This window comes from Fusarium redolens (genome assembly GCF_020744475.1).
Source record: "Fusarium redolens strain MPI-CAGE-AT-0023 chromosome Unknown BKA55scaffold_31, whole genome shotgun sequence".
NCBI lineage: Eukaryota > Fungi > Ascomycota > Sordariomycetes > Hypocreales > Nectriaceae > Fusarium > Fusarium redolens.
The window spans coordinates 17,256-37,436 of record NW_025763694.1 but is presented as its reverse complement, the minus strand read 5'-3'; the positions used below and the strand labels follow the sequence as shown (position 1 = coordinate 37,436).

The 20,181-nt window shown below is 24.4% G+C and overlaps 1 protein-coding gene across 1 annotated transcript; it reads right to left on the bottom strand.

The window, feature by feature from the left end:
• Positions 1–18,892: 18,892 nt before the first annotated feature.
• On the bottom strand, positions 18,893–20,156 carry BKA55DRAFT_697906 (uncharacterized protein; the record flags this gene model as incomplete). Its single annotated transcript, XM_046200460.1, has 3 exons — positions 18,893–19,643; positions 19,696–19,825; positions 19,889–20,156. 3 exons carry the CDS (start codon positions 20,154–20,156, stop codon positions 18,893–18,895), a joined length of 1,149 nt encoding a protein of 382 aa, XP_046041542.1.
• Positions 20,157–20,181: the final 25 nt, after the last annotated feature.

Here is a 20,181-nt window from a genome sequence, read left to right as displayed (position 1 = left end):
AATTAGAAAAGGCAGAATATAATAAGCAGGCTGCTTTAGAAGGTATTATAATTAATAGTTCCTTTTAAAACTAGTTTACTATTACTAAATAGTTTAAATAGGACTTATTAAGTTTTAGTACTTTCCTTAATCTTTTTAATTTTAATAAAAGTTCTTTAAGAGTTATTAGGTATTAATAAGGTATTTTATTAGTTTTTATATTTTTTTACTTTTTAAGTAGTTTTTCTATTTAATTAAGTATATTTTTTATTTATTAACCTTTTTTATATTTTTAATTTCCTTTACTTTATATACCTCTAGTCTTATAATTTATTAAGGTTTATTACTAGTTTTAATATATATTATATTAATAGCTAATTTAAGTATTAATATTATAACCCCTGCATCTATATTACATAGCCCCCACAATTTTCACCAATTACCAAAGGATTACTCCTCTTAGTAATAATCCTCTTCTATTAAATTACTTAGATTATAACGCTCTAATACTAAATTACTATAAATTACAACCAATCCCTATAAATCCAACCCTTAAATCACTTATATTCTCTACTAAGCTATAAGGCCACCCTTAATATATAGATTATATTTATTAACACTTTTATAGAACTTAGCTTACTAGCTATTAATAAGACTTCTTTACCTAAATATGCCTAACTTACTTTATTTACTATTAAGAGATATAATACTTTATAATTACTTAATATAACGCCTTATAACTCTATAAACATTAAACCTAATATAAACTAGTTTACCTATTTAAAACCTATTTTATTATATATTAATAGCTCTTATTTAAAATATACTATATTAAATAACTAAGTAATATTATATTATTAAGATGTTTAGTAATACCGGCCTAGCACCTCCTTATACTAGAGTACCCCCTAGTATAGCTAAACTTATAGCTAAAGTTTAGTAGTTATATATTACTATTTATAACTTGCAAATATAAGTTAATAAATAGCAGAACGCTATGCCTGCTAATAATAACGCTAATAAATTATAAGGATATAACCTTAAAGAGGCACTTAAGCCGCCTAAGCTAGAACCTTTTAAGGGATAAGTAGCTAATATAATCCTATTCCTTACCTAAATAAAAAGATATTTCTGCCTATTCCTTAATAAACTAAATACCGCTATTAAGAAATTGCTATTTATTATATTACTAATTTAAGGAGATGCTAAGGACTAGTTTAAACCTATTATAAAGAATTACTTTAAAAATAAAGAAAACCTATAAGACTAGGATACCTAAAATATCTTTAGAAATTAGGAAAACTTTAAATAAATACTAAAAGATAATTTTAAAGTAGTTAATAAAAAACAATAAGCTATAGCAGAATTACTAATACTTAAATAGTATAAATTATATACTATATACTTAGCTAAGTTTAGATAGCTTATTACTAAAACCTAGTAAGATAATAAGTCTCTTATAGAAATTTACTACTAAAGTCTAAAAAAAGATATTAAGGATAAACTATACCTAGCTAATAGACTTAATAACCTAATTATATATATTATTATAATAATTAAAATTAATAAAAGATAATATAAATATAAAAAAGAGAAAGCTGCCTACTAATAAAAAGGAAGTAACTTTAACTTATATTACCCTAGCTAGAAATATAATAATAATTAAGGTAACTCTTAAAATTAAAGATAGCAATAAGGGAATTACTAAAATAATACTATATATAGTATATAGCTAGGACCTATAGTACTTAAAGCTATTTAGCCAGGCAATAATAATAACAACTAAAGGCAAGATATATCTAAATATAAGTACTATAACTACAACTAGTTTAGATATATAGTATAATAATGCCTAAAGCCTAGGAAACCTAAAGACCTTAATTAAAGTAAGCAGGCCTTAAGACTAATTAAATAATAAGACCTGCAAATAGCCAGATAAACTAAGATATTAAGAATACTTAAAAGCAGTTATAATACTACTAACTTAAAGAAAGCAAAAGAACTAGAGTAATACCCCTACCTAAATAGTTTAATTAAGGAACTATAAGATCTATTTCTTACCTATAAGGAAGCTAATATAGAAAACCCACTAGCAAGAGATAAGGAAACTAAGAATTAAATTTAAAGAGAAAAGAATACCTATAAGAAAGCTAATAATCCAGGATATCTTACCAAGCTAGTATAATATAATAAAAATAAAAAGGAAAAGCTTTATAATAACCTAAACTATAGGAAATAATAAAACGCTTAATAAAAAGAACTCTAAAGAATTAAGAAACTTAAAAAACTATAAGTCTTAGAAATAATAAAGTAGGAAAAGGCAGTTATCCCTAATATAGATAATAAAGCCAAGTTTACTAATAAGATAGATAATATCCTTACTAAAATTATAATAATAAATAAGCTTTAAAAAAAAAAAAAAAGCCTTTAATAAGGAATAAGAGGCAGCAGCTAGGATATATGCCTATTATTATTAATACCCTTAAAGTATAAGATATAAAAAAGAAGTAGCATAAGTAACTATATAATACCTCTATAAAGAAGATAAATACCTTAAGCTAAAGTAAAAATAACCCTATAAACCACTATTTAATAAAGCAGGAAGTAAAATATAAACCTTACCTAAGGAATAATATATATAAGGGGCTAGAAAATATAAAATACTAATATACTTAAACTTTTAAATATTAAAGCCTATTATACTAATAATGCCATAAACCCCTTATATAAAAGGAAAAATTTAATAAATAAGATAATATTTAAATATTTCTTATAAATAAATAACATAAAGAGATATTATAATTATCCTATAAATATTATTAATATAAAATATATAAGTAAGAGAAGCTTAATAATAATTATTTTCTAGTAATAATTCCTGGCATGCCTAATAATAAACTATACCTAAAAAAGAAATAAAAAGGTATTTAGTATATATATAATATAAAAACTAGGAGTAGTAAAACTATAATTTAATATAGCTTACTATTAACAGACTTATAAAGTAAACTAACTTTATAAGGAATTTGTAATTATAAAGACTTATTAAAGAAGCTAAAAAAGAATTTAAAGAGATTATAAATAGAAAATTTAATTATCTAAAGAAAGGATTAATAGAAATAAGCAGATAATAATAATATAACTTAAAAAAGAATTTTTACCTAATAACCTTAAGAGCATTAATTAAGTAGAAATTAGCAAAATTAAAGAAAAATACTAAGAATAGGAAAACAAATACTAGGAAAAAATAAGCCAAGGATAATACAGCTGCCTAATAAATAACTTAGTAAATAATAATATAAGTTTAAATACTACTAAAGAAATACAGTGCTAAAGGAAGTAAATAGACTTTACCTAGTTATATCCTAGTTAGCATAAGAATAATATATAAATAAATAAAATACAGAACTAGAAGAATATTTTTAGTAGTAATTAGCTAATAATAAGTTTATAAATAACTGCCTAATAGAGAAGAGTATAATAATAGTAACTATAAGCAGATATATTAAGATATATTAGGAAAAGTTATATATTATTTATAATAGAGTATTAAATAAGTAAAAAGTAAGAATAAGAATAATTAAATTACTAAATGCTTTAGGGTTATATAAGGACCTAATACTAAAATGCCTAATACTAAAAGTTTAAATTAAGGGAAAATGGCTAGATATATAAATTAACTATAAAGCTAAGTAAAGTTTTATTAACTTAAAAATAGTTATATAGCTAAAACTATTATAAATAAAGAAGTAAGAACCTTACTTATTACTTAATGCAGAAGGATAACTCTTTAATTATAATAATAGAATTATAAATTAAGAGATTAATTAACTTAAGGTCTTTATTTAAGGAAAGAATTAAGGAATAGACTTTAATATACTTCCCTTAAATAAGGAAGTTAATATCCTCCTTAATATAAATTAGTTATAAAAGAAAAACTTATATATTAACTAGAGGACTAGCTAAGTTACCTTTTTTAGTAATACTAATAGTAATAATAAAATAATTATAATAAATAATAAGAGATTTTAAACCCTAACTAAAGAGGATAGTATAAGCAAGTATAAAGTAAAGAATTTACTACCTCTAATAGGAGTATAATATAAATATATAAAAGGCAAGAAATAGTAAAACTACTAGATCTTAAGTCTCCTTAAAACCTAATTATATAACTTAGATAAATAATTAAAATACCTAAAAGAACTTAAGAAAAAGAAATAGTAAGATAGACTTAAGAATATCCTAAAAGAATATTATATTTATAAAAAACTATTTAAAGAGGAACTTAAAACAAAGGTACTATAGTATAGCTATTAAGATTATAAAATATAGCTTAAAACAGATAACTTACTATTTTAGAAAATTTATAACCTTAATAAAAAGGAACTTATTACCTTAAGAAAATACCTAGATATAAAACTAGCAAAAGGGAATATTAGGATATCTAACTTATTAGCAGGATTTCTAATAATATTTATCTTAAAGAAAAATAAGAAACTATAACTTATTATAGACTATAAGAGGTTAAATGCCCTTATAATTAAGGATAAGACCCTACTTCTGCTTATTATAGAACTTAAGGACTGCCTATAAGGTAAATAAATCTTTATTACTTTAAACCTTAAGGGAGCTTATAACTTAATTTATATTAAAGAAGGAGATAAATAGAAGATAGTATTTAAAACTAAATTTAGACTTTTTAAGTACTTAATAATACTATTTAGACTTATTAATATACCTATAATAATTTAGTAAATAATTAATAATATACTTTAATAGTATTTAGATATCTTTATAATATATTACTTAGATAATATCCTAATCTTCTTAAATAATAAAGAAAAGTATAAGGAATATATTTATAAAGTTCTAAAAGCCTTATAAGATACTAACTTACTAATTAAACTAGAAAAAAGTTACTTTTATATAAAAAAAGTAAACTTCTTAAGATATATTATTATATTTAGTAAAATTAAAATAAAATAAAAGAAAATCTTAATAATAGCAAATTAGCCCTTATTAATAATAGTTAAAGAAGTTTAAAGCTTCTTAAGATTTACTAACTACTACTAAAGATTTATTAAAGACTTTAGTAAAATTATAAACTTACTTATAGAACTTATAAAGAAAAATAGGAAATTTATATAAAAATAAGATATATAAATAGCATTTAAAGTACTATAATAAGCTATCCTTAATAAACCTATATTAGTTATATTTAACCTTAATAAGGAAATAAAACTAAAAACTAACTTATTAAATTTTACTTTAAAAGATAAATTAGATAATAAGATAAAGAAAGAAAGCTTTACCTAATTGCGTTTTATTCTTATAAACTATATAAGGCAAAACTAAATTACCTTATTTATAATAAAGAATTCCTAGTAATTATTAACTACTTTAAGGAGTTTAAATATTACCTTATAAGAAGTATATACTAAATTAAAGTCTATATTAACTATTAAAACATTTCATACTTTACTATAATATAAGAACTTAATTAATAATAACTATATTATATTAAATACCTATATAAATTTAACTTTATAATTATTTATTATAAGGGTTTAAATAACAGATAAGCTAACACTATTAGCCAATGCCTGGATTATAATACTAGCATAATAAAAGCAAAAGAATAACTCTTAAAAAAGAATAATAAAGAAAAATACTAATTTACCTAATAAGCAAAAACTCTAGGACTTATAAGTAATTATAAACCTATAAATTAAGAAAAATAAATAAATAAAATTTAAAATGCCACTATAGGATATAATATTTAAGATCTTATAAGAAGTGGAGTAAAAATGCCTACTTATAATAATAAACTATAGGTACTTAAGTAATTTAGAGAAGAACTAATACAGGATATATATAGATATCCCCTATATAGCCACTAAGGCATTATAAAAACTCTAAAATGCATTTAGATATATTATAATTAAAAAGGAATTAGAAAAATAGTAAAAAAGGTTATTAAATAATATAACTTATATATAAAAACTAAAGCATAATAATATAAACCTTATGGCCTATTATAATTACTAGAAATAGTAAAAAGACTATAGAGTTTAATTATAATAAACTGCATAACTAAGCTACCTTTATTAGAAGAACCCTTAACTAGAATCTTTTATAATAGTATCTTAGTTATAGTAAATTAACTTACTAAATTCTCTTATTATATATCTTATAAAGAAGCTATAAATGTAAAATAACTTACCTATATCTTTTATAATAAGATAATTAGGGAATATAGGTTACTATATAAAATCCTAATAGATAGAAGAACTATATTTATAAGTAAGTTTTAGTAAGTACTTATAGCATATATAGGACTAAACTACTAACTATTAATAGTATTTAAATTATAAATAAATAGATAAACTAAATAAATAAACTAAGTGCTAGAATAATACTTATAATACTATATTAATTATAAATAAAATAATTAGGTAGAAAAATTACTAAGTGCCTAACTTGCCTATAATATAGTATATAATAAAAGCATTAAAACTATACCTTTAGTAGCTAATTTTGGATTTACCCTAGACCTATATTATATAGTATAAGAACTAAAAATAGTTAACCTAGCTATTATAATTAAGAGTAAAGACCTAAAAGCTCTATATAAGGAATTAAGGAAAAAATTAGAATTTATTAGAAAATATATAAAAAAAATACTATAATATAAAAAGGATTAAGAGACTAACCTTCTTAAAGGGAGATATAGTCTACTTAGCTATAAAAAACATTATAATAAAATAACTAAGTTATAAATTAAATTATAAATATATTAGGCTATATAAAGTTAAAAGAAAAATCTTAAAAAATAATTATAAACTAAACCTACTACTAAAAGTTAGGCTCTATTTAATCTTTTATATTATATTACTTAAATCAGCAGCTAATATAATATAAGTCAAAACTAGTAATAAACTAAAAGAAATTAAAGGACTAGAAGTCTATAAAGCAAAAGCAATTAAAGATATAAGGAGAATTAATAAATAAATAGAATATCTTATTAAATAAAAGGATTACCTAAAAAACAAAAATATATAAAAACTATTTAAATACCTTACTAATACCTAATAACTTCTAAAGAACTTCTACCAGAACTAAAAGGATTAAGGAAAGTATTAAGTCTTAATAAATCCTACTTAAACTATTTAGTAATAGCAGACTAGTCTTAAAAAGACCTATTAATTATAGCACCTTTTAAAGCAGCCTGCTTATTATACTTTACCTTTTCTAGTTTATCTATAGAACTAAGACTATATTAAATTATATCTAAGCCCCTTACCTTTACTTAATAACACTAATGCCTTAAATAAGTAATTTTAGTAAACTAAGTATTTATAGTATTATAAATATAAGTAAACTCTGCCTAAAAACTAATTAATTCATCCTTAGCAGCCTCTTCCTTATGCTCTAAATAATGCTTTTTATTAATAATCTTTTTAGCTAATATTATATTAGCAGAACCTATAAAATAATTTTATATAAAAGAAAATATACCTGCTACTATAGAGAGACTATAACTATTATAAGATATCCCTAACTTAATATAAGAATTATAGTAATTTAATTTTATAAGGTTAAGAATATAAGAATCCTCTATCTTCTAATAAATATAGTTAGAATAAGGCATAATAAGATTCCTAAATACTATAATAAGGATATAAAGAGAATTATAATTTTTAATAAAAGTTTTCTTAGTCTTAGATATGCAGTTAGATATCTTAAAGGATTACAGGATTAGGATTATACTTATAGAAAATAACTAATAGAAAAATATATTAATTAGGCCTCGAGGACAAGGCCTAAGAGAGGGGAAAGATTATATTACAACCCTAGCAGTTCTATTATATATACCTTATATTTTCTATTAATTACTATAATCCTTACTAAAGATAATTAGCGCTAAGACTTTATAATTAGAGCTAATCTATTATAATTAATACTAATTTACTTAAATTACTACTAATCCCTTAATAACCTTACTAATTACCTAAGAATACTTTTAATATATAGATTATATTTATTAGCACTTTTATAGAATTTAGCTTACTAGCTATTAATAAGACTTCTTTACCTAAATATGCCTAACCCGCTTTATTTACTATTAAGAAATATAATATTTTATAACTACTTAATATAACGCCCTATAACTCTGCAAACATTAAACCTAGTATAGACTAGTTTACCTATTTAAAACCTATTCTGTTATACTAACTTACTTTATTTACTATTAAGAGATATAATACTTTATAATTACTTAATATAATACCTTATAACTTTATAAATATTAAACCTAATATAAACTAGTTTATTTATTTAAAACCTATTTTATTATATATTAATAGCTCTTATTTAAATTATATTATATAATACTAAGTAATACTAATACAATAATACTTATTACTTTAAGCCAGTCTTCTAACTTAGGATATACTTAATACCTATTATAGTAAGAGATTCCCCCTAACCTAGAGGATGCTTTTATAAAAACTAATAATAATAAAGAAGAAGAAATTACTCTTACTTATCTAAGTACTTATAAAGGGGAAGTTATAAAACTTAAATATAAGCTTAAGAGACTTAGTTAATAATATAATAATCTTTTAGAAAACACTAAAAATAACTTTAATATAGCTAAAAGTAAGATCGAAACCTTAAAAGCTAAGGTAGCCTAACTTAGTAAGCTTACTAAAGAACTTAAGGAAGAAGCTAAAAATAGTAAAAAGATATATTAAGAATATATTAAATATACTATAGTACTTATAGCTATAGGAAAAGACCTTAAAGAAATCCTTAGACCTTAATAGCCTAACCTATATAATAAAGATATTAATAAACTTTAAGGATTCCTTATTAGCCTATATAGCTACTACTTATACTACCTAACTTAGTTTATTATAAATAAACTTAAGGTATAATATATAATAGGACTCCTTAAGTATAAAACACTCTAATAGTTTAAACCTATTATATATAATTATATTAATAATCCTTATAAAGAATAAAAAGATATAACTAATTATATTTATAATAACTATAAAAACTTTAAAAAAGAAATATAATATATACTTAGAATATAAGATAAAAAGCAATCTGCAGAACTAAAAATTAAATAACTTAAATAAAAAGGATCTGCAGCCTCTTATCTCGCTAAATATTATTACTAGGTATTTAGACTTAACTAAAATAAAGAAGTATATATAGCTTAGGTATACTTAAGATTAAAGTTTAAAATTAAGGATACTATAGTTAATATTAAACCTAAGCTTAAAAACTTAAATAAACTTACTACTATTATAGTTAAAATTAATAACTAGTAATATAAATAAAGGCATAAGAAGTAAGCTAAATAAAGTGGCAGAATATATAGCCTATAGTAAAATAATAACTATAAATAAAATAACACTAATTAAGGGCATAAGAAATATAATAATACTTCTTATAGAACTAAAGTAGGACTTATAATTCTTAAAGCTACTTAATAAGGAAATAAGAAACCTTAAGATATATTTAAAGTTAAATACTATAACTATAACTAGTTTAGATATATAATATATATCTGCCTAAAACTAAAGAAATTAAAAAATCTAAATTAAAGTAAGTAAGCCTTAGGACTAACCTAAATATAAGATCCCTAAATAGCTATATATATTAAGATACTTAAAATAACTTAAAGTAAATATAATATAGTTCTATATTATAAATTAACTTTTATAGAATTACTATTAGAGACTTATAAAGGATAAGAAAGAAAGAACTTATAAAAGAAGAAAAAGAGTAATAGAGACTTTAAAGGAATAAAATTAATAATAATTATTACTACTAAAAGATAAAGGACTTAAAGTAAAAGAAATACTTCTAATAGAAATAAAGAGAAAGATAATAAAATAAAAAGGATAATAAAAAATATAAAGAAGTAAAAGTCTTAAGAATATTTAATAAAGGAAAAGTAACTATCCCTTAAATAAAAGAATAGCTAAATACTTTATAATTAATTAATAATATCCTTATTAAGATAATTATATAATAAGATAAAATAACTCTTATAATAGATATTAAAAAAGGATATATTATAAAATATAAAATACTAAGATTTGCTAAAAATAAGCTCTAAAGAATAAAGGAAGCCCTTTATAAAAAACTAAAAAACTAAATAACCTTTTAAAAGAAAGAAAAATAAGTATAAATTAAAAGGGAAGTAAGTAATAAAATATACAAGTACTACTACTAATATGCAAGAAATATAAGATATTAAGGTAAAGCAATAAGACAAATAGCTAGATATCTCTATAAGGAGATAAAAACTTAAATAAAAATAGCAATAAACTTATACCTCCTTATTTAATAAAAATAGAAATAAGTACTATAATTTACTATATAAAAAGTATATCTAAAAAGTAAAAGAATATATAAATATTAATAAGCTAGAAGCTATAATTATATAAGCCTATTATATAAATAATACTATAAATCCCTTATATAAAGAACCTAGGTTTAACTTAAAGGATAATATTAAGATATTTCTTATTAATAATTAATATAAGGAAATCTCTTAGGCATCTTATAAGTATTACTAGTATAAGGCCTATAAAGGAGAAAAATTAGATAATAATTATTTTCTTATAGCTATCCTTAAAAACCTAAACTTAAACCTATATATATATAAAGAACTAGCAGGATATATTATATACTTTTAGTATAATAACCTAAAAGTAGCAGAATTATATTTTAATATAATACTATTTTAAGAAATTAATTAAAACTAATAACAAGAATGCAACTTCTATATAAGAGATATCTCTATAAAATATTACTCCTTAATTAATAAAAATAAACAGTTTATATAAGAACTAGGAAAAAAGAAATAAATAGCCTAACTAATCTAGTAAATTAAAAAATAAGAAACATTTACTATAAATAAAATAACTACTATAAATAAAAGAGAAGTAATACCTAACTAGGTTATAAAAGAACTAGACTAGGTAAGAATAACTAACTTATAATAGCTATAAGATAATAAAAAGGAAAATAAGAACCTTAAAGTAATTATAGAATTTTTTTAATAATTATACTTAAGTAAAGGAAAGCCTATTAATATATAGAAAGCAGTATAGAGAATATATAATAGATATAAATAAGAACTTATAAAAGAATATTAAGAGCTAAGCTAAGTAAATTATATTAAAGGATATATAGACTTAGAAAAATACTATTAAAGCTACCTTAATAATATTAAAGCATTATATAATAAGCAAATAATAAAATTAAAAAAACATAAAGTATACCTAAAAATGCCTAAAAAACAATATATAGAACTAAAAGAATACCTCTAGCAGTAACTATATAATAAAAAATTTGCTAATAATTATATAAATAAAGAAGGCTATTGTAATAGTAATTATAAATAAACTTACTAAAATACATTAGGAAAAGTTATATACTATCTATAATAAAGCTATAGATATATAAAGAGCCAGGACTAGATAAACTAAAACTATAAAGAGCTCTTAGAGTTATAAACCAAGATAACTTAAACTGCCTAGTACTAAAAGTCTAGATTAAGGGAAAAGAGCTAAATATATAGATAGATTATAAAGCAGAAAGTAACTATATTAGACCTAAAGTAGTAATAGACTTAAAGCTATTATAAAAAGGAAAAAGGAACTATACCTCTTAATAAATATAAAAGGTAACTTTTTAATTATAATAATAGCTAGATAAATTAAGAAATTAATTACCTTAAGGTCTTTATTAATAGAAAGAATTAAGGAGTAGATTTTAATATTATACCTCTAGATAAGGTTAATATCCTCCTAGAATGCTATAGTTAAGATATTATAACCTTAATATTAACTAGCTAACTAGCTAAGTTACTTTCTAAAGTAATATTAATAGTAATAAAGAAACTAATTATAAGATAATAAGAAATCTTAAACTTTAACTAATAAGGATAGTAAAGTATAGTATAAAAGAAATATTTTACAACCCCTAAAGGGATATAATATAAGTATATAAAAGGCAAAAAGAATAAAATAAATAAATATTAAGTCTCCTTAAATAATAACTATATAACTTAAATAAATAACTATAAAATAAAAAAGTTAAAGTAAAATAATAATAAGAATAACTTAAAATATCCTTAAAAAATATTAATCTATAAGAAACTATTTAAAAAAAACTTAATATAAAGGTATTATAATATAGCTATTAAGATATAAAATTTAGCTTAAAATAATAACTTATTATTCTAGAAGATTATAATCTTAATAGAAAGAGCTTAAACTTTAAGAAATACCTAAAACAGAACTAGCTAAGGAAATATTAATATCTACCTTATTAATAGGATTTCTAGTAATATTTATACTTAAGAAAAATAAAAATATAACTTGTTATAGATTACTAAAGATTAAATACTTTTACTATTAAGGATTAGACCTTATTCTACTTATTATAGAACTTAAGACTGCCTATAAGGAAAATAAATCTTTATTACTTTTAACCTTAAAGAAGCCTATAATTTAATCTGTATTAAGGAAGGAGATAAATAGAAGATAGTATTTAGAATAAGTTTAAACTCTTTAAGTATTAATAATACTATTTAGACTTACTAATATACTATAATATTTTAATAGATAATTAATAATATACTTTAATAATACCTTAATATCTTTATAATATATTACTTAAATAATATCTAATCTTCTTAGATAATAAAGGAAAATATAAGAAATATATTATAAAGTCTTATAAGTATTATAGATATTAACTTATTAATTAAATTAGAGAAAAGTTACTTTTATATAAAAGAAGTAGACTTCTTAAGATATACTATTTCCTAAGATAAATTAAAATAAATTAAAAGAAAATTATAATAATATATAATTAGAAATAACCTATTAATATTAAAGAAGTATAAAGCTTCTTAAGTTTTACTAATTACTACTAATAATTTATAAAAGACTTTAGTAAAATAGCAAATCTACTTACTAAATTAATAAAAAAAGGCAAAACCTTTATATTTAGCATAAAGGTAAAAGAAGTATTTATAAAACTATAAGATATAATCCTTAGTAAGCTAGTCTTAATTATATTTAATCTTATTAAGGAAATAAAACTAGAAATAGATATATTAGATTTTATACTTAAAGGATAAATTAGATAAAAAGATAAAAAAGGACGCCTCTACCTAATTGCCTTTTACTTATATAAATTATATAAAGTAAAGCTTAATTACCTTATTTATAATAAAGAATTACTAGTAATTATTAACTATTTTAAGGAATTTAAATACTACCTTATAAGAAGTATATATTAAGTTAAAGTCTATACTAATTACTAGAATATTTTGCATTTTATTATAACTTAAGAACTAAATAAATAATAATTATATTATACTAAATACCTATATAAGTTTAATTTTATAATTATTTACTATAAGGGATTAGAAAATAGATAAGCAGATACTATTAGTAAAAGACTAGATTATAATACTAGTATAATAAAAACTAATAAATAAATCTTAGAAAAAAAATAAAAAGGGAGAATATAAGTTTACCTAATAAACTAAAGTATTAAAATAGATATAAAAGGTAATAATAATTATAATTCTAAAATATAAAGTATATAACTTCCTTTATAAATTTTATTTATATCTATTATATAGATATTAAGGAGTTATAAAGACCTTAAAATAACTATAATAATAAGGATATAAGATTTAAAGAAAAGAAGTAGAAAAAACAATTAAGTAATATAACCTTTATATAAAGATAAGGTTATAATAATATAAGCTATATAGATAGTTATAACTACTAGAAGTAGTAGAACGACCTTAGAGTTTAATTATAATAGACTTTATAACTAAGTTACCCTTATTAGAAGAACCCTTAACTAGAATTTTCTATAATAATATTATAGTTATTATAGACTGACTTATAAAGTTCTTATATTACCTACCCTATAGAGAAGTAATAGATATAAAATAAATATTATATATCTTCTATAATAGAATAGTTAAAATATATAGACTACCTATAGAAATCCTATTAAATAGAGGGCTAACTTTTATATTAAAATTTTAGTAAGTATTTATATTATATTTAGGACTAAACTACTAACTGTTAATAGCCTTTAGACCTTAAATAAATAGACAGACTAAATAAATAAATTAAGTACTAAAGTAATACCTATAATATTATATTAACTATAAATAGGATAACTAGGTTAAGAAACTACCTTATGCCTAATTAGCCTATAATACTGCATATAATAAAAGCATAAAGCTTATACCATCTAATGCCAACTTTAAATTTATACTAAATATATACTATAATATATAAAAACCTAAATTAGTTAACCTAATAGCTATTATTAAAAGTAAAGACCTTAAAATGCTTTATAATAAAATAAAAATAAAGCTTAAATATATTAGAAAATAAATAAAAAGGTATTATAATCCTAAAAGGTTAAAGAGACTAACCTTCTTAAAGAGAGATATAATTTACCTATCTATAAAAAACATTAAAACAGACTAACTAAGTTATAAATTAGATTATAAGTATATTAGACTGTTTAAAGTTATAAAGAAAAAATTAGAAAATAACTATAAACTAAATCTACCTTTAATAATATAATACTACTTAGTATATTATATTATAATACTTAAATTAGCAGTAAATATAATATATATTAAAACCGGCAATAAACTATAAATAATTATAAGACTAGAAGTCTATAAAGTAAAAGTAATTAGGAAAATATATAAAGAAAATAGTAAAAAAGAATATTTAGTTAAATAGAAAAACTACTTAAAAAGCGAAAATATATAAGAATTAACTAAATACCTTACTAATGCCTAATAACTCCTAAAGAATTTTTACTAATAACCTTAAAAAGTAAAGAATTAAAAACTATATTTTAATTAATAATATTAATACTACTAAAAGACTAAATATCTAGAACTGCTATATCCTCCTCTTAAATAATAATATTACTAGCAGAAGAATTTAAACTATTAATAATAAACTAAATTCCCTATTCTTATAATAAGCGCTTTATATAATAAATATAAGATAATCTAGCAATAGCCTTATTTACTTCTTGCTAAGCCTTAAGAAGTTTTTCCTTAGCCTCCTCTTTTGCCTATTTTAAATAGTTAGATTTATAATTTAATTAAGGTACTATAAGAAATAATTAAAAAAACCTAATAATAGATAAAAAAGAATATATAATAAGTAATTATAATACTAAAAGCATTATAAGATTAACCTTAATAAGTATACTTAAAATAATAAGAGCAATACTTAATTATTTTATAATAAAGGCCCTTAGCCTTATAAAAGGAATAAGGCATAATATTAAAATAAAATTTTATAATTAAATCTGCTAAATAAATATGCTTTAAAGTCTTATAAGATTTTAATTAAAGATTCTGTAATATAATAATTAGTAAATATATTAAGAAAATAATTAAGGAAGAGAGTTAGCGCTTACTAAAGCTTAATATAAAAACAGGGAGATATATAGGTCTTAAGGATAAGACCTAATAAAAGGGAGATATTATATTATAACCCCTATGCCTATATTATATAGCCCCTATAGTTTCTATTAATTATACTAAGATTACTTCTCTTTATAATAATTCTCTTTTATTAAATTACTTAAATTATAATACTTTAAGGATAAATTACCTTAAATTACTAATAATCCTATAAGATCTAACCTTAAGATTATACTTATTCCTTACTAAGCTATATAGCTACCTTTAGTATATAAACTATATTCCTTAATACCTTTATAAAACTTAGCTTACTAGCTATTAATAAGACTTCTTTACCTAAATATGCCTAACCTGCTCTATTTACTATTAAGAGATATAATACTTTATAACTGCTTAGTATAACGCCTTATAACTCTATAAATATTAAACCTAGTATAGACTAGTCTATCTATTTAAAACCTATTTTATTATATCTATAGCTAAGCTTAAGGGCATTATAAATAATATAATATAATAGAACTTAATATATATAATAATTAAGAGGGCTTTATAAAAGTAAATAAATATTAAGGTATTTTTCTTTATAATTTAAGAGGAAAATAATATAAAATATATCTTAATAAATAATATAGTATTTAATAAAAACTAATAGGTTTTTAATAAAGTAAATAAGATTTTTAAACTTATATATATATATATAATATAAATATAAGGCTAAGGTAAAGGTAATAGCTATAAATACTTATAAAAACTATTAATAAAAATAAAATATTTACTAAAGCACTTTAAGAATTAAAAAGACTTTTATAATAAAGTTATAGTAAAGATAGTAAGTAAGACTTATTTAAATATTATAAAGTAAATTATAATAATACTAATAAATTTTTATAAATATAATAGCTAGCTAAGCTATAAATACTATCTCCTTACTTACTTTAATAAGAATAAGATTTATATATTATTATAATAAAGCTAATTAATAAGGTTTATAAAATCTGCCTTATTACTATATTCTTAAGCTAAATATTTTATAATAAAGAAGTAATTAGTATTTAAGATATTATAAAAAAGCTTATTATTAGTAAATTATTAAGTTTATATTTAATATTAATTAATAATAAGTAAAAAAGCTAAATACATACTATAATAAATTTAAAAAATCTCCTTTATTTATAATAATAATTATTTTTTATTAAAGGTTTAAGATTAGCTAGTTAAAGGCTACTTAAGTTTTTAAGAAATAACTTACTTAAGTTTATAATACTTAAGTTAAAATAAAGGATTACTTTACTTATTAATATAAGATAAACTAGGAAATATAAAGAAATATTAAAATATAATATAATACTAAGGATAATAAGCTAATAGGATAATTAATATACTTAATAAATTAATAATAAAATAAAGAAAGTATTTATAATAAGAGGCAGTATTAGTAAGCTTAAAAGATATCTCTATCTTAAGCTATAAGATATATAAAATACTACCTAATAATAAAGAAATTATAAGGCTTTATTTCCTTTATTAAGTAGCTTTACTCTAGATATCTTTACTATTCTAGTAATAGTAAGCAATTATAAGAGGCAATTTAGCCTAATAAAGCTAAAGTTAATATCTTAGAGGCTTTTAATAGGCTCGGATATATTAGAACACATTCAGTGCCTCAAGAACTCAGCCAGGCAGGGCGGAGTAAAGTTGGGTAGCTAGGTCGGTAGCTGACCTTTGGTGTGCACGAGGGAGACGACTTCGCGTAGGGGTCTCCACCCATAGAATTGATATAGAACATCGATCAAATCAACTTTGACCTCGAAGTTGATTTGACTGACATGATGAGCGCTGGCTATTGATAAGGGCCACATCAAGAAGGAAGGTCCAGCAAAGTGTCTGCCAAGGGCCTCGGCGGAGAGGATGATAATAAGCATAATATGTCTTCAATTGGTCACCTTGATCAACATGGTTCATCTCGTCGTTATAAGCAGCAACCATTGTCGGGATATTTCTCACCTTGACAGCTTCGTCACCAAAAGAACGCTGTATCGGCTTGGCCTCTGACTTCTTGGATGACGGCTTCTTCCTCTTTCGATTGACTCGCTCATCGCCCGTGAACACCGTGGTCAGGAATAACACAAGGCGGCTATCTTTCCAGGCTATTTGGTTGACCTAGAAGTATAGCACATAGATGAATTAGTAGGGATTCAATATATGAAAGTGTTTGAAGCTAGTACCTGATTGTCAGGGGTCGGGATCACCTTGACTTGGTTAAACTCATAGCTGGTTTTGACCCCCCCCCCCCGTCAGCCTTTTTATCCTGTTGTAATTCCTTATCGATGCCGCAATTAGGTCAGGCCATGCTTGCGGAGGCACCGGAAGAGATCTGATGACGAAAAGGTTATCTACAAACATGTGATATGTCGCTTTTGGCAGCATATTTTCAAGAGCAACAACGACGCTCTCGGTCGAGTTCAGGGCGATAGGCTTGTCTTCTATAGCAGGCATCTTCCTTGCGGTCGTGGCCCGGCCTCGTGTGGATGGTGGGGGAAGTTCAACGCCAACGGCGCCGTATTTTGCAGCCTTGATATGCCACAGCCGCCGGATAAAGAAGCCCTGTTGTGTGATAACCCAGATCTTGAACCTTAGGGGGTCCGGCTTGCCCTTGACAAGTGTTGTCTCATTTGACCGGCCGGTATAGCGAATCATGCACTCATCTACAGCCAAATGAGAGCCCGGAAGGAAGATCTGTGCAGACACAGCTTGTATGTGCTCAGACCACTCGTCAGCAGCTTGGAACACCTTCGGAAGAGGCGCACTTTTATCGATCTTAGTGTGGTTAAAGGGACGAAGGTGCCGATGAAGGAGCTGAAATCGCCAGTGAGGCATGAACTTGATAAAAGAGTGCCCGGGGCGTTGAACACCGGGTTGAGAGGTACTCCAATGGCTTCGAATCGCTCTTTCCTTATATATACCTATATAAATCAGTATTCCAATCAACATAATCCTTATGCAATAGAGGCCCTCCCAAGCTCGCAGCTTTGGAGATGGACTCATCGGGCGTTTCCAGCAGTCAACAACCTCATTTTCCTTGAGCCACATGGCCCAGAGCTTGGTGTATTGGGCACATTTCTGAACAAGGGAAGTTGGAAAAAAAGCTGGAATAGCCGCAGCGGCGTTGGCGGCAATGTGTTGATACGAAAGTTACGTGTTTCTACGTGGAAGCGAGGTACACCTTGGAGGTCCTTGCGCTCTGAGGAGATAAGGAGAAGGCAAACTCACCGCCGCATTATCCAGACCCCAGTGGTCCTGTAAATATTTGTTTTGATTTCACCGAGGTTGAGATATGTCTACTGGTAAGTAGAGGATAAGTCAATTGAGACTACTACTTGGTTTAACCACGGTCTAGTTTGGAGGAAGAAGCTTGGCGGCCCTCATCCTCTCCCAAGACTGAATGTATCCCTCAACTGTATCAATCTCTTCCATGAAACCAACAGAGCGTGCGTGAGAAAGTTCATACTGTCTATCAAAGTCGAAATCCACCATCATGAAGTGAACATGTCCCCAGCCCTGTTCATCAATAAGCTTCTCATTGAGTTCGTGTCTCTTAGCGACATTAGCCCAGACTTGCTTGTTCTCCTTGACGAAATCAAGCATCGGAGTGGCACTAGCATCAGGTCCACCGCCAACGAGGCCGAAGTGCTCGCAGAGCTTTGGCCAGACCTGAGCCCAAGTGATGGTCTTTCCATCCGCTACATTGAAAACGCCACCATCGCCACACTTGTCGGGATTCAATGCAGCGTGAATCTCCATCTTGGACAGAATATCCTGAAATGTATCCGAATGTGTCGAATGGTAGCCGTGTTCATAGCCAGGGAATGGAATCCTGGAGCCAGTGCCGTTGACTTCCTTGAACATGGTAAGGTAGATGGCAATACCTTGTGCCATGTTCATTGCATTCGATCCTGGGGCAAAACCCACGATACCGTCTGGGCGGATCTCAGAGAATGTCCATTCCTTTCCGCAGGAGAGGTCCTTGAGCAGGTCATACTGGGTATAGTAAAAGATCTTGCTCGCCCACGGCTCTGGGATACGGGGATGAGTCTCCTTCAGAGGAGGTGAAATATTGACCTCTTTCGGAAACTCAAGTCCATAGCTGGAATTTGATGTTAGCATTGAGATTAAGATCTACGGAATAGATGAAATACCCTTTTCCGCCTGTCTGCAGGATAAAAACCTTAAACTTCGGCGAGACCTTTTCTACGGCACGCACAGCAACTTCCAAAAGGCTGGTGTTTACTGTCTTGAGCGATTCGAAATCATCTCTCGGAATGTACGCTGAATCTAATTAGTGACCTAGACACCAGCCATTGCTAGGGTGATATTGGTAGGCAAACACACCAGTAAAGAACACGTGTGAAACGGTGTCAACATGTGGCACTTTTTTCTCGAGTGCAGTAACGACTTCATCGACGCTTTTGGTCAAATCAATGCCCGAAGCCAGCTGAATGCGATCGTTCTGTGGGATCTGGAGCTGACTAATAGAGGTCGGCCGATTCGTAGTACCGGTGATACGAGCGAAGGCAGAGGGCGAGGGGTAGACCCTTGCTTGGTTTAGGAGAGACCAACCGGAAATCCCGGAGGCGCCAAAGATCAATGCGTGGGCCATGTTGTCGTGGTTTGGTTTCCAAACA